The sequence below is a fragment of the Lytechinus pictus genome, chromosome 1 (assembly GCF_037042905.1).
Source record: "Lytechinus pictus isolate F3 Inbred chromosome 1, Lp3.0, whole genome shotgun sequence".
Lineage (NCBI taxonomy): Eukaryota > Metazoa > Echinodermata > Echinoidea > Temnopleuroida > Toxopneustidae > Lytechinus > Lytechinus pictus.
In genome coordinates this window covers 25,961,295-25,976,355 of record NC_087245.1, presented here as the reverse complement: position 1 = coordinate 25,976,355, position 15,061 = coordinate 25,961,295, and the positions used below count along the sequence as shown (strand labels likewise).

At 35.3% G+C, this 15,061-nt stretch overlaps 1 protein-coding gene across 2 annotated transcripts in view; it reads left to right on the top strand.

Annotated features, from left to right (window-relative positions):
- The window catches only part of LOC129264971 (ankyrin repeat and IBR domain-containing protein 1-like), a 33,784-nt gene extending 23,009 nt beyond the window's left edge, over nt 1-10,775 (top strand). For both annotated transcript variants that reach the window (XM_064099056.1, XM_064099051.1), the window contains one exon: nt 6,971-10,775. In XM_064099056.1, coding sequence (XP_063955126.1) covers nt 6,971-8,325 — 1,355 coding nt within the window. In that variant the 3' untranslated portion in view covers nt 8,326-10,775. The remainder of the gene's footprint in view (nt 1-6,970) is intronic.
- The last annotated feature ends 4,286 nt before the right edge of the window (nt 10,776-15,061 follow it).

Here is a 15,061-nt window from a genome sequence, read left to right as displayed (position 1 = left end):
ACAAATTTTCCCCTTACAATTATAGCGTTTTTAAAATCAATATTGAACATCAGCTTTCCAAAATTGTGTGGAAACTATGTTTATTATTGATTTTTATTAGTTTGTAGTTCATTTTGACCTAAAATGTCTTTCTATATCTTCCTGACCTTGATCTGTACGTAGTCTACCTGTCAATTAGATGAATGATTTTACAGTCTGTGTATGTGTCCGTTCTATTCCGAGGCACTCGGAAAAAGAAAGTATAGGGAGAATTTGGATGAGTATCGTAGTGCCAAGAATTGCATTTTTGCATTTACTAGGTGGGAAAGTCTGTACAATGCATCGATTCATTTGAAAATGCAATTAAAATCACAGTGGGGAGCTGAGAGGCTTTCGTTGAAAGTTGGTGGATTGGGACTACAGCATCTTTTGGCAGGAATTCCACTATAAAGGAGGTTGCTATATTATTATTTGTTGTCAAATTGCCTACTTCAAAATGTCAAATTTGCATTGTGATCAACTCACTGAGCTCTACTGACTGGAGTAATATCTCTCTGTATAAATTAGTGGATCAACTGTACAGAGATCGCTTGTGCCTGGTGCAGCTGAAAAGCTTGCATCAGATAGCATGGTAACCACCATGATGGGAGATGATGATGACGAACAAATACAAGAAAATGATGAAATATTACGTGCCTATCCCACTTCATTTAATTTAATTTCATTGGTATTAGGTTTGGTTTGAATGTCAATATTTTGAGAGATAAAGTTTGAAGGTTTGCATGGTGGTATGAAAAAGTCCCAATTTTTCCATTTTAGCACTCTCAAAATATTGCAGAAGTGGTTTACGGTACACCATATCCATGTAGAATGTCCTAGAAAAAGTAGATAGAAATAGAAGTGTATTTGATAGGCGAGAAAGGGGAGGCTAGAAAGTAGATTTATCTTTTGAAATCAAGTTTAGTCCTTACAAGGACTGTAAACCAGAAAGAGTTGAAAACTTGAGTAGTTGGAGAGATGTGAATGCTTGAGTAGTTTTAGAGATGAGAGAAGACTGGTTTTACATGGAGAGATAAGATAAGACTGGCTTGAGTCTGTAAGTGGAGCTGTTGAGGAGGAGCAGGAGAGGAGACTCCTCTTCTACTTCTCTCCACTCTTTTGCCTATCCATTTCATGTCTACCTCTATTCTTTTTTCTAAGTCCTTTCTAGAACTTTCCACACGGTGTACTGCAAACCACTTCTGCAATATTTTGAGAGTGCTAAAATGGAAAAATGGGGACTTTTTGCTGAGAAAGAATCAATTAGCATGAATTGTGTGAATGCCTGAATGAAAAAAAATTACTGGAATCCGATTGCATGCGGCAGATTCTTGTGTTCCTTGTTGCATGGTTCTTTGTGTACCAGATTATACATGGGACTACATTTTGATTTAAATATGAAACAAGATGTATGAACAATTTTTCTAGAAATACTTGTTTGACAAAGGTTTTTAGAAGGGTACTGTTGTATTGTGCAAATTTACCCTGATGCTCATGGATCTGTCTAAAACTACTGGTATTCACATTGAAGGAACATCAAATGTGCCCTTCTCCCGAGGGCCAATGGCTTTGTAGATGTTCCTGAGTGTGAATAGTTCCAGCTTGTTCCAAGAAAAAGCCTGTATATTTGTTTAAAATTCCTACTGCCTGCATCATTCTTCATCACATTAAGTACAACATAAAGACAAAAAATAAAATTCATAACAAAATAAATTGTCATCTAACTCTTTTGATATCTAGCTTGGCAGGCAGCCCAGTTAAGCGCAGAGATTAGATGAGCATGTTATGGCTTGAGTTGCCATGCACAGTGCACACGTCTTGAGTGCAGTGTGCTTATGGCGGGGGTGGGGAGTTCAGAAAAGCAAATTTCACTTTTTCCCTCTGGAATAATGGACTATGCATAACATCAGTTAGGAAAATTAATTATTCTAGTCCTTCGTCCTTTATTTGGAATTCACTGTTTTGTATTTAGCCTATGTATACAGGCGTATCCCGCCACGAGCCTTTGTTTTTAAGGTCTTACGCCTTCTTCTATTATAAACATAACATGTACATGTTTATATTCTTCATGACATACTGATTTTTGTATGAATTTATGTATACAAATTTTTGAAATGGAAGAAAAATAAATGTTTATTTGAATTTGAATATTTCATGGGAAACTTGTTTTCTCCTTGTGTACACTCTTCATGCAACAATCTTAAGCAAGGGATATAAAATATTTTTTCTTAAAATCTTTGATCCTGAGTGACAATGGAAAATAGAAACAGATAATGCAACATTTCTCTTTTTTATATGGTAATTGCAGCCCTAACTATTTATCAAAATTTATGTTATTTTCAATCTTTGTGAAGAAGAACAACAATCATTCTTTACAGCCAAATTGGTTCAAATTTCTTGAAAACCTTTGTAATGTAGGTGAAAAAAAAATCTTCTGGCAAAATCTATTATATTAGAATCTATTTTTGTTGACAGAGCTTGAATAATAAAAGATCTGCATTATGAAAAGCTGAATACATGTATCTAGTTTTGACAGAATCCATGGTTAGATTGTATGTCATATGCCAAGTATATTTAGCAGCTAAAAACCAAAAATACTGCACTCTGAAAGAGAACAGCACTCCCACACAGACCCAGATTACATGTAGATAATAATGATTACCGGTATCCATGAACAGTTTAAAGTTGACATCCCCCAAATGATTATTTCATATGCATGAATTTGCCTAATTCATTTTTATAGTCCTTTTTTTCTAACTATTAATTTGTCATATATTTATTTTTGGGGGCAGATTTGATTAACACAGGCATATTGTAAGGAATATGCATGCCAACTTTGTGTGTAATCATGCAATTCAATTTATTTCATTTCACTCTATACAAATAACCTGTATACAGGTAAATGAGAAATTACACAATCAGGGATGCCACTTTTCCGGTTTTACTCGGAATTCTCATTTTTCCTTGTTATCTGTCTTATTTCCAGGTTTCCGACTTTTCCTGTTTTCCGTATAAAAAAAAAGTCGGAATATCCATCCTTTCTATCCCCCCTCTCTCTCTCTCTCGATCGCTCTGTATGTTGATTGACCGAATGAGAGATGTACTGTACATACATGTATGCTTGCGCTGACATATTTGTGGGAAAATACTTGTGACCATCATCACCAGAGTCTTTGGATTATGAAACACAAGTCCTATCCATGCAAGAAAGAGGATGGCCATAGAAACCATTCATGCACAAGGCAAGAAGATAAAATTAAAAGTGAAATAAGGTAATTCACTACTTGTAACAATTTTTGTGATGAGGGGACCCTTCATCTTCTGCGTTTTCTGCAACAAGGGGACCCCAATTCTCTGTATTTTCTCCTGTTAGGCTGTAACAACACTTTTTTTGAGGAGGGAACACAATTTTTTTTGCAATTTGTTTTAACTGGAATGATCTTCAGTAAATTTACTTACAAGGAAAGTAACAAGTATTATTGCACATACACTGTAGGGCATTCTTATATTCTCTTCAGTTTTATTTCATTGTATATTCTGAGGTATTTTCATGTAAGATACACTTGACTCTCTATTAAAAAGCATCATGTTACAAACACAGAGTGATTTTGGAAAATTATTGCTAAATTTACCCACAAAACCACCAACAATGAAGTGTCATTGTGGGTTTCTTCTTCAATTAGAGAAACTCTTTTGCTACATGTTATAGGGAGGCGTCACTGTCCTTGGACACTGCCCCTGCCCGTAAAAAAATTTCAGGGTTTTTGGAGGACACCTCGTGGCATCCCTGCACAATGGCAAGAAAGAGCAATACAAAGTAACGAAAATGATAATACAGTATAAAATAATATACAAAACAGGCTTCGAGTGTGGACTGGCATTAAAGATCTGTTGGATCTTAGGGTGCGTTTATGCGCCACTTTTTTACCCTAGAATCATGATTAGAATCATGATTCAAATCATGATTCTGTAGAATCACGATTGCGTTTAGTCAAAAGTGAAAATAAACGTTTTTCAAATCACAAACATGGAACACGGAAAAAGGGGCATTTGGAAAGACGTTTCTGTAGAATCACGAACCAAAAAGGTCGTATAAACGCAATCGTGATTTGAATCATGATTGTATGACGTCACTGTGTCGGGCTACTTTCGGTTTGACTCTTGCCAATTCAAGGCGCGCGCTATATTGTACAGTATGTATGTGCTATGCATGCTATGCATTTCTTATCATGTTCAAGTTCTGTGTTGGTCATCGCATCATCCATTGCTTTTCATTTTTTGGTCATATCTTCAAGTTCTTCAAGTTCTCGTAAATGAACTAACTGATCAGACAATGATCTCAGTTGTTGTTGAGTTAAAGCTAAATGACAGTAGTTGCAGTAAAATACTGATTTCGTGAGAAAGTCTGTAAAACCAAGGTTAAGTATTACTATATCATCGTGGATCTAGATCTGGTACAGTTACATAAACTGAACTTTTTGAAATCATAATATGTAAGCTAAAAAACGATCACACTGAAGATCGCCAACACAGATAGGCACACGTGGGACAGTTTATTATTATTGCTGGAATAAAGACCCGACGGAAGTGACAGAATCCGTGCTTATTTTGCTTATTTCTCAGCAATTACACAATTTCTTCCAGAATCCTTTGGCACATATTTTTTACGTATACAAACAGACACTTTGGTGATCATTATATTAAATTCTGTAAAAAAGTCATTTTGAGATCGTCCCCACAACTGGAATTTATCTTTAATAGTGTCAATATTAAATTGGATCTACGCTGAAATTCACTTCCGAAAACCATTGCGATAAATCGACATGATGAATAGAAGTAAACAAAATGAGGTATAAGAGACTGAATTCTGAAGGCAAAAGATTCATTTTTCGCAAGCCGAAACATGTGCAAAAAAGTTGACCTCTACTTCCTCTGTCAAACTGCGCACTAGTGATGCGCACTGGATCGGCCCGATTCCAAAGAAACAGCTTTGGAATGAAGGCCGTCTAAACGCTGATTCTGTGATATTGTGATTCATGATTGTGTTTTGAATCATGATTCAGATCATGATTCAAATCATGATTCTGGCTTGAGGTCGCATAAACGCAGCCTTAGAAGTTCCAGCCCAATAAAGAAAGAAAAAGAAGGGATACAAAATAGAACATACAAAGACAAAAACATGCAAGGGAAAAACAAACATTAACAAACATGTGAGATCACGAATGAGGACATAATTTAACTGAGACACACAAGGCTTGAAGAGAGGAAAATGAGAAACAGAAATAGAAAAGATCTGAAAAGAGACACAGAGAGAAACAGAGAAGGGAAGAGAGATGAAGCATTAGAGAGATTGACAGGGAGATAGAGAGCAAGTGAGAGAAAGAAAGAGAGGGTGAGAGAAAGAAAGAGAAAGGAATATGAATTAAAAATTAAAAAAAGGGACAGATAGGGATTTGTGAAAGAATGAAAGATGTGGAATAATTCCACACTAATGAAATTGTATAATTTCTTAATTTACACTTTTTTTTAGTTATCATTGCATATGCTCTTGTCCATCATGAAGGTTGCAATTCTAATTAATTTCAATCTTTCTGTGAAACTGTAATTGAATGAAGATTAACTGTTGTAAAAAAAATATGATAAAACATATACATGTAGAGTTAGTACAAAATCAGGCTTAGGTGGCATTGTGTGTCATTGTATTATATTTTTGTTGTAGTTTTCTTTTATAATTTTTTGAGAGCAAACCTTATGTAGCAAGCAATACTAATTTTGCTAGTTTTTTGTTGATTAAGATGACTTGGAGTACCCCTTTCCTATTTTTGGTAATTAGTTTAAGCCAGCTCAAATAATAATCTTAATTGAACTGTATATTTCTTCAGAACTTGATATTGCTGATGCATGAAATGTATGAACAACTCGACTGTAGAATTACTACAGATGTACATGTACATCTCATCTCCAAGGTTCACCTCGGAGAAGCTATTCAAAAATCAAATTTCCAGTTTTTGATTAAAATATTCAGATCTCCTTGAATAGATAAGAATGTGTGTTCTCATTCTATGGTACATTACATGTGTATAGTGATGTTGCAGATTACCCGATCGATGGTATCAAAAGAAGAGCCCACATATATAACTAAGCAGTAATTAGTCCCACCAGACTTATTATATACTCTGCTTCCTCTCACGCCCACTTTCTTGTTTACTCTCTCCCTTTGTTTGTTCGTTTCTTTCTTTCATGCTCTCTAGCTTCATCTCCTCTTCTCGCTCTCTCTCTGTGTGTCTTTCTCACTCTTCTAATATCACTTACTCTCTCTCTCTTTCCCTCTTTTTATGTCTCTTCTTTCTCCTCTCTATCTTAATTACTTTAGATCACCCCTTTCTCTATCCTATTCCTTATGGGATCATTATATTCTAATTGGAAAATTAAGAACCCCTGAGCAGCATGTGTTTTTAGGTTGTTTACAATTTTAGAATTAAATGTAAACGAAGAACATGCTGGGAAATGGCTATAAAAATCTCCTTACTCCTCCTTCTCCTCATTCTCCTCCTCTTCTTTCACAATTTTTAGTTTAAATTTCCATTAGTACACATACATCACAATGAAACAATAACAGAGCTTATGAAAAGATAAAATTATATTTGGTACTTTGTCTTTTACGATTACCATAGCGATGATTGTTATTACTTGTCAGATATGAATTGTCATCTTCTTCTTCTTTCTTCTTCTTTTTTTCTTCCTCTTCCTCTTCTTCTTCTTCTTTCTCTTCCTCTTCTTCTTCCTCCTCCTTCTCCTCCACTATTATCTTCTGCTTCTCTGTCTTCTTCCTTTTTTCCTTCACCAACATCATTTCTTGTACTGTAAAAGACACAGTATCATTGTCATGGTTATAATTTCTTTCGTTATCACTTTTTTTTGTAATTGTTAAACTTCTTTTTATATTTTGCAGAGAAACCAAGGCAGACCCTTGCCCAACGTAGGAGTTACAAGACAGCTACCTCAAGTGGGCATAGCATCAACCCAGAGGAGGTCTTACTCGACAATACACCCAAAGAAAGAGGGACAAGATCAACATCTCGTTCCCATGGCAAATCAAGAAGTGGCAAATACATCAAGTCAGATCGGCTACGGGTCATCCCCATTAGCAGTGGAGGAGGAGTCACCCTACATGATAGTGCAGGAGAATCAGAAGCAGAGAGGATACGTAGAATGCGAAAAGAATTTCTTGAGAAGATTGCTGGTTCATCTTCCAAGAATGTGGACACCCCAAAACACTCTTCAGACGCCAGTTTATTATCAGTCGGAGGTGCTGTTGCTTCAAGCTCTAGTACTAGATCATCCACAAGCTCTGTGAAGCTTGACAAGGCGACAGTTAGGAAAAAGAGCTCCAGGAGTCATGTTTCAAGTTCCAGTAAGAGTTCACACCACCTAAGAACTGGTCGAGCATCGAGTGACCCACACACTGTTGCCATTGATAATACATTACAGCAAATCCAGGCCAGGAACTTGGCTCTTTCAGCATCGGTCCAAGATATGACTGGAAACCCAGCAAAAACTGGTGATGGTTCATCCAGCCATTTACATGTATCAAGTAGCAGCAGTTCACCAGTTGGAGGATCTCCTGCTACAAGACCAAAGATAAGAATGGATCTGTGTCCCATCTCCTCACCTTCTCTTAAAATCACCGTCCCTGATCTATCAACTTCACCAACCACGAGCAAAGTACACAGGAAAGGCCTGTCTGTCCAACACACCCCGGTCAAGAAGTCAAGCCTGGGAGATATCACATCATCAGAGCGACCGCATCTCAGTAAACCGCGGAAGGTATCTGAAGGAGATGTTGCCAAACTGATACAGACTTCTGGTAAACTCCCTTCTCCCTTGTTTTCCGGTTCAAATCAACAATCTTTTCTAGATCCCGAGCCCAAACTGGTAGAGGATGTCTGGAAGAAAGCTTCAGCTGAGGAACTAATGCCCTCTGCGTCGCCAACATTAAAGCTTTCCTTAGCAACCAAACCTCTGAACCTTGCAGAAGGACCAGGGGGTGATGTTGGCCTGTCTCCTGGCAATACTCCTAACTTTGCTGCAGGTTCTGTCTCAAATGTAGACTTTGAAAATGGAAACATGGTTCATTTGAGCTCCGTTCCTCAAGCATCCAGTGCCTGTAATACAGATTTGGACTCGTCCTTATCCCCTTCTATAGAACCACTACCATCCATCCCCATGGCAACAGAAGCTAGAAATCAAGTTGAGGAGGTTGATCCCACAGATGAAAAGAATGATGTTTGGCAAGTCTATATATGATGTATGCTCTAATAATCAGAAGATTTCATGTTATGATAACAACACAGCAATTCATGAATTCGGAATAATTTGTAGATGTATGTGCATATAGCTATATTGAATTGATATGTAATCTTTTTTTCATTAATGTTGTGTCATGGACTTTCCAATAAGTCCACTGTGGTATGATATGTTGGAACATGGATAGAATAGCCTCCCAATGGTAAACCAGTGTCATACATACATAATAAGCAAATGCTCTTCAAGGGATTTGGATCTAAATTCTGATTGAAAATAAAAGGCTTAAAGTTGATAGGAAAAAAATTCATAAAGTAAGTTTATAAATATCACACAATATATTTTTGTATATGTACATGGATTAATTTGTGTATGACATGTACATGGACTTATTTGTGTATGGTATGGAAAATACCTATCATGTAGCAAATGATCAATGACAATTTATCCCTACATTCATGTCAGTCATTTGAAGCAATGAATAACAAACTCACATTAAATGAATGTCCATAACATAATGCAACAAACAAAAACAAGAAATGTTTGTATTAGGCCAGGCAAATGGCAACAACAATTTTAGGAGAAACACAAGCAATCAAACATGTTTACAAGCAAGTTTATGACATTGTTGTTTTGAAGCAAATAAAGCCAGGTAATGATTATTAAGCATATATGATGATAGCGCTATACAAGAACTAATGAGCGCTCTATCATAATCTATTCAGTGTTGTATGTTATCCAATGTAATGACCTCGTGGGTGAATGGCTATTAAAGAATAACCACACACTTTTTTCATTTTGTGATGCTTGTAGTTTTAAAGGGGAATCCAGCCTTGGCCATAAAATGTTGTGTTGGGTAGGAGAAAAATTGATTAAACAGAATGGCGAAAGTTTGAAAGAAATCGGACAAGCAATAAGAAAGTTATTGCTGCTTTAAAATTGAGATCACTAATAGTATGTAGATTTCAAATTGGCAACTGGGTAAGTAAATTATGACAAGGGGCAAGGACAACTTTCCCATAGGCCATGTACTTTATTATCAGGGATTTGTGGTTTTCTCCTAAGTACCCATTCCCCTGGGGCAGTAATCTAAATATAATCCAGGTAGTATATTGTTTTATGTCCTCATGAAAGAAAAATATAATTTGAAATTAAACTTTTGGGAAAAATGATATTTTAGCCATAATATGTATTGGAGTACATGGAAGAGTAGTCCTTGCCTTACATCACTATGACATCCCATATGCGGCCAATTTGAAGTCTCCATGGGTATAGTGATTACCAATATTTACTACTTTTAAAAATTCATAACTTTCTTGTTGTTTGTCCAATATTGTTCAAACTTTCACCTATCAACCTTTCTGATTTTTCTTTTTCTTATAAAAACAAGTTTTTATTTGGGTTGGATTCCCCTTTAAATATATATTATAGTTATATAACATGGATATCACATGTAGTTATTGCTAGGTTTTTAACAAAGGCGTTTCAGGAATATGCCATTATGATGGTTGATAATATTATCCAGGGTGTTCCGTGAATTATAGGACATTTCCCAATCTTTATCTTTGCTTTATCTCAAACTTGGGTCTTTAGTTCTTGGTTCAAATTTATTTATAAGTTGTAAATGCAAAGGGTACCTCTCCACTCAAAGAAACTTTCTCCAATTTTGTCTTCAAACTTAATCCAAGCAATACAAAAAAAATGGACTTGGGACTTCATACATTTTTTTTTCACTTTGACTCAAAATATTGTATCTTTTGTATGTTTTTCAGTTGGGAAATCTGGGTGGTGTTTCATAAAGCTGTTCGTAAAGTTAAGCACAACTTTACGAATGACTAGAACAAGTTCTTATACACAAGTCAGCTACATTGGGATATATCATATAGCACAAGAAAGGGTCACCAGTTGTGCGTAAAGTCATTCGTAACTTACGAACAGCTTTATGAAACGGGTCCCTGGAGTTCATTGTTAAAAAGTGTCTTAAATTTGTAGTGTTGGACCAATTGTAACATAACTAACCATGATGTAGGTTGGGGCTAACCATGTTTTTCTTGTTTCAACCAGAAAAAAGCTTTATATACATATAATCATAATAATAATGAGAAAAAATTAATAATGATAATAACATGGACATTTGTGAAATGTGCCGGTATCCATCATGAACAGATTCTCATGGTAAATTGAAGAAAATAAAATAAAAAGGAAACCAATTAATGAGGGGGACAAAGGCTTATATGAATCAAATGACTTGTCAACTATCTATCAGTAACATGAATATCACTGGTTGTTTTGTTTTAACCCAGTTTGAAGAAAACTTTGGGAGAAATGCATCTCAATCTTTCATGTCCTCTGCATAATGTAACCTACCAGATATAAAGTTTTCATCCCTTACAGGAATGGGTCTCAGGATTCTATATTATGGTGTCAAGTAGGATGTACACTATCTACACTACAAAAAAAGAAAAAGAGTATACAAATGATGCATGCAAATAAGTTCATTAGGCGATCTATCCTCACGCGAGTTGAGGCTCTGTTCAATCCATTGCACGAAGCCGTTAGGCTGGGTTGAACACAGCCTCAACGAGAGTGGATAGGTCGCCTAATGAATTTATGTGCATGCATCATTTGTATGAACACAGCCTCAACTAGAGTGGATAGGTCGCATAATGGAGGAATGAAGACATGCATCATTTGGTTTATTCAACAAATTTTCAAGATTTTGTTATTTAACAATAGAGAAGAAGAAGAAAAAAAAAAGCAGATGGAACTAAGACATTTTGCCTTTGTCTGACAATTCATTTTCTCTGGAAATGTTATTAATTTTTCAGTGGATGAAAGCAGTTAATTGTTTTTGTTTTTTGTGACGCACTTTGATTCATGAATCTGAGTGTGCACAGTCAGCCTTTTTGTTGATGCGCTTAATTTGATGCGTGCAAACACACACACATACAAAATGTACCTACACACATGCTTAGTGGTACCCCCTGCGGGAGAGAGCTCAACCGTGCAATGGAAAAATAAAAAATGCACGGTCGCCGTGCAATGGAAAATGAAATTTGCATGCAGCACAAAAAGGATCAAATATTGAATGGCTTTCAACCAATCAAATTACAGGAATCTTTGTATGAGTTGTATAATATCAAATGAACTCCATGTAGAAACCAATCTTACATTATAAATAAACACAAAAGTATAATGTAATAAAATCATGGAATCGCCCATCATACAGACATTGAACCTTCAGTAAAGAATATTCCATTCTGGTAGTGGGAAGAAGAAGATGTGGAGGAGTGTTATTTTCCAAGAGCTGGGAGCCATTTCACATGGACTGCAATGTGACTTACTGATAGTTAAAATAGCACTTCTTGGTAAATTCCTAGTTAAAATAGCACTTCTTGGTAGATTCCTCGTTCCATTCAATGCATTTCCACATCACTGCATCAGTCAAATTATGCTCAAAGAATGTGTGCTTTTGCGTATTCATCAATGAGGTAACAAGTTAAATATCATGTGTATGTTGGCCGTTTAAGTTAAGCATGACTTTAAGACATACTGTTGCTAAACGCCTCTTGGTGTTGTTAGGGTTTAGTTTAGATTCCTTGGTCTTTGAGCTTCTGTTTAGCCTGGTTAATTCCCCTGGGCCGGTATTCAATTTGATACTTAAGCCAGAATTTGAAGTATTTTACTCGGTATTTTGCCTACTGGGTAAGTAAAATCTGAATCCAGCTTTTGCATTCAATTGCATGTTTTGGTATTTTGCTTAAATCTAAGTCAGCCGCCTACCAGACTTAAATCCGGCTTGCATGCAGTTTACAAATGTGATACGCACAGTCATACATTCTGCGCACAGATGGATTCATACATTGCATATTATTTGGCTCAAACTGTATGACGTCATAATGGTTATTAGTTAGTATTTCGCTTAAATTTTGCTTGATAAAGTTAAATACTCAGAGATTTATAAGCATTTTGATTAGCCAAGTAAAATGCTAAGTAAAACACATACAAAATCTTTACTTAGAATTGAATACCGACCCAGAAGTGTATGTCACTCTTCCAGTTCATTTCTATATACATTATATATACTAGAATTGTTATGATGTGGATTTTATGAAAAGAAAATGCAATTTAGTAGATGTATTTTGTGAGTTTACAAGAAAATTGATTTTGTTCAGGATCCCACCCGAATGAAAAGATAACTGTATTTTGTGGAACCGTTTGTCTGTATGTAGCTGTCTTATATCAGGAAATGAAATTCAAACCATCACCAAGAATCCATGGTTGAAAAAAGATTGAATGGTCGCTAGACTTATGCAAAATAGGAATTTTAGACGACACTTGAGTATGAAGCCTTTGATAGGTTTCATTGTGTTTCTCAAGGTCACCAAACCACAGTAAGAAATCATCTGTAGTTATGTCATTTATATAAAGATGAGTTCAAATTCCTAAAATGATTAAAACAAGTTTATTGAAAATACTGACATGTGAACTTTTAGATACATACTATTTAAACAGAGACATATTGCATTCAATACGTTTGACAGTTTTGTTGCTCTGTGGTAAAGATTAGAAGACAGTGTTTTTTCCTGTTTACGGTATACCCAGCCTGCATATCATGTAGTTTGATATGCGAAAGAGAAGAGAAGAAAGTAAAAGACAATAACAAGGTGAAATCTGCCTGGTAAAAGTATGTTATTATTCCTGGATTTCCAAATGAACCTTAAAATGTCTGAGACACATTGAAAATATCTCATTAATGCATGCTACTTTTTATCAGCAATTCCCTAATAACAATGAAGAAGGTGTAAAAAATATTTTTAAGGATGAAATAACAGGAGCTGATGTCAAAATGTAGGCATTTTAATTAGACATCAGACACGAGCATGAAGGTTGACATCATTATTTGAGATTTCTGCAGTTGTAGTGCAAAAAGGTACTTTGTTTTGATGGAAATCAAGGCTGTATGACTGTCTCAATAATAAGCATGTACAAATACCCTCTGGATGGCATAAAGAAGGTCTTAAATTATAAATGAAATGTGTTTATGTTCACAAATGTTTCATGTAAATGAAAATGTAATATCAAGCATGACTCATGTCTACTAGGGCTTTATCATTGTCCTTCAAAACATATCTTCATTTCTATATTCTTTGAATAGACAAAAATATTGTCTTGAGGTAAGAATTCAACATTGGATGTTTTGTTGAGGGTAATCATGAAAAACATGAAATCCAATTATATCATCGATGGACACATGCATCACACATTTTGCAACTAACAATGCTTAATAGTTCTGTGATTTTTGTTGTTTCTTAGGGAGGTGTTGATCTACTTTTGGCTAAGTTTTTGATAAGATCCCTTCTTTATTCATTTTGTGAAAATTAAGGTGTCAATTTTCAAAATTATTTCAACCTACTTTATTTATTGGTTTATTTTAATATTACAAATCTTTTCCAAAGTAGCCTTTTTAGTTCGATACAATATATATATATACTTTTTCTTTACATAACTTTATAGTTACCACATGTTTATTTATAAGCTCACTTATTCTTATATTTTGTGGCACTAAATAAAGTGGAACAAGTCATATATGGTGAGTAATGTCATTGGCTATATTTGACTGGATTCTCCTTCATCATTGTTTCGTTGATGGTGGGGAAAAACTGAAAATGAAAAAAAGAAGAAAAAAAAGGAAAATTAAAATCTGTTCGAAATATTGTTGGGAAATAGAAATCAGAGATAGAAATTTTGAGCAAAATGAAAATTTATTTTGCTCAATTGATCGTGGGCCCAGCAGCCACTGAGCAGTGCAAGATCAACATTGCTCTATCCCTTTAAAATCATTGAACGTCAAACAGGGTAGCAGTACTCCCATCTTTTAATGTATTTTAGTCTGATGTGGACAGTGTTTGAACCCCTGACCTCCCGGTTATGAAGCAGACCCTACCAACTGAGCCATCACACTGGTAATAATAAAAAGAATGTTAATGATAACATTTTTTTAAAATTGTAATTGTATTAATATCTCATTGAAGTACACCAAATTGTCTAATTCTACCGAATGTTTGTACATGTTGAATATTTGCAATATTGTATTCTATGTAATCTTAACGCTTTCGCCCCTCCTTTTAAGGGGGCCACATTAATTTTTTTTGTCTGTTTACATTCTAAAGGATCGCGATCTCTCAAGAACTGATGGATGGACCTGTGTGTAAGATTTAATAGGGTATATATTGATTGTGAGCAGCCAATGAATTGAGAAGAATTAGGAGTGATGAGGTCAATTAGATCTGAAGAACACAATCCATACAACTTTGTGTGTTGGTTTGTGATCCGGGCCCTGTAAGACAGATCTTAGTGAATGATCATCGGACTGATTTTTACGGTGGATCACACACATTAATCAATGCAATCAATCATAGGAATCGGCTCCAAAATCAATTGCTAAGCTTTGTGTTACCGGGACCTGGATAGAATCAGGTTCATGAGGTTTAAAGTATCAGGGGTCATTGAAGACATGAGAATGTGTGGTTCTCCAGGGCCCCGTCTTACAAAGAGTTACGATTGATCCAATCAATCGTAACTCAATGGAAATTCATCAGTGTCATAATTTTTTCTTAGAAAAATTTGCACAATTTCCTTTGTATGCAAAGAGATATGCAATGAAATTTCAAGAAAACAATGAATGCATGGATATACATCATAGCTAGAAAATGTTTTAAACAAACATGCATAATAG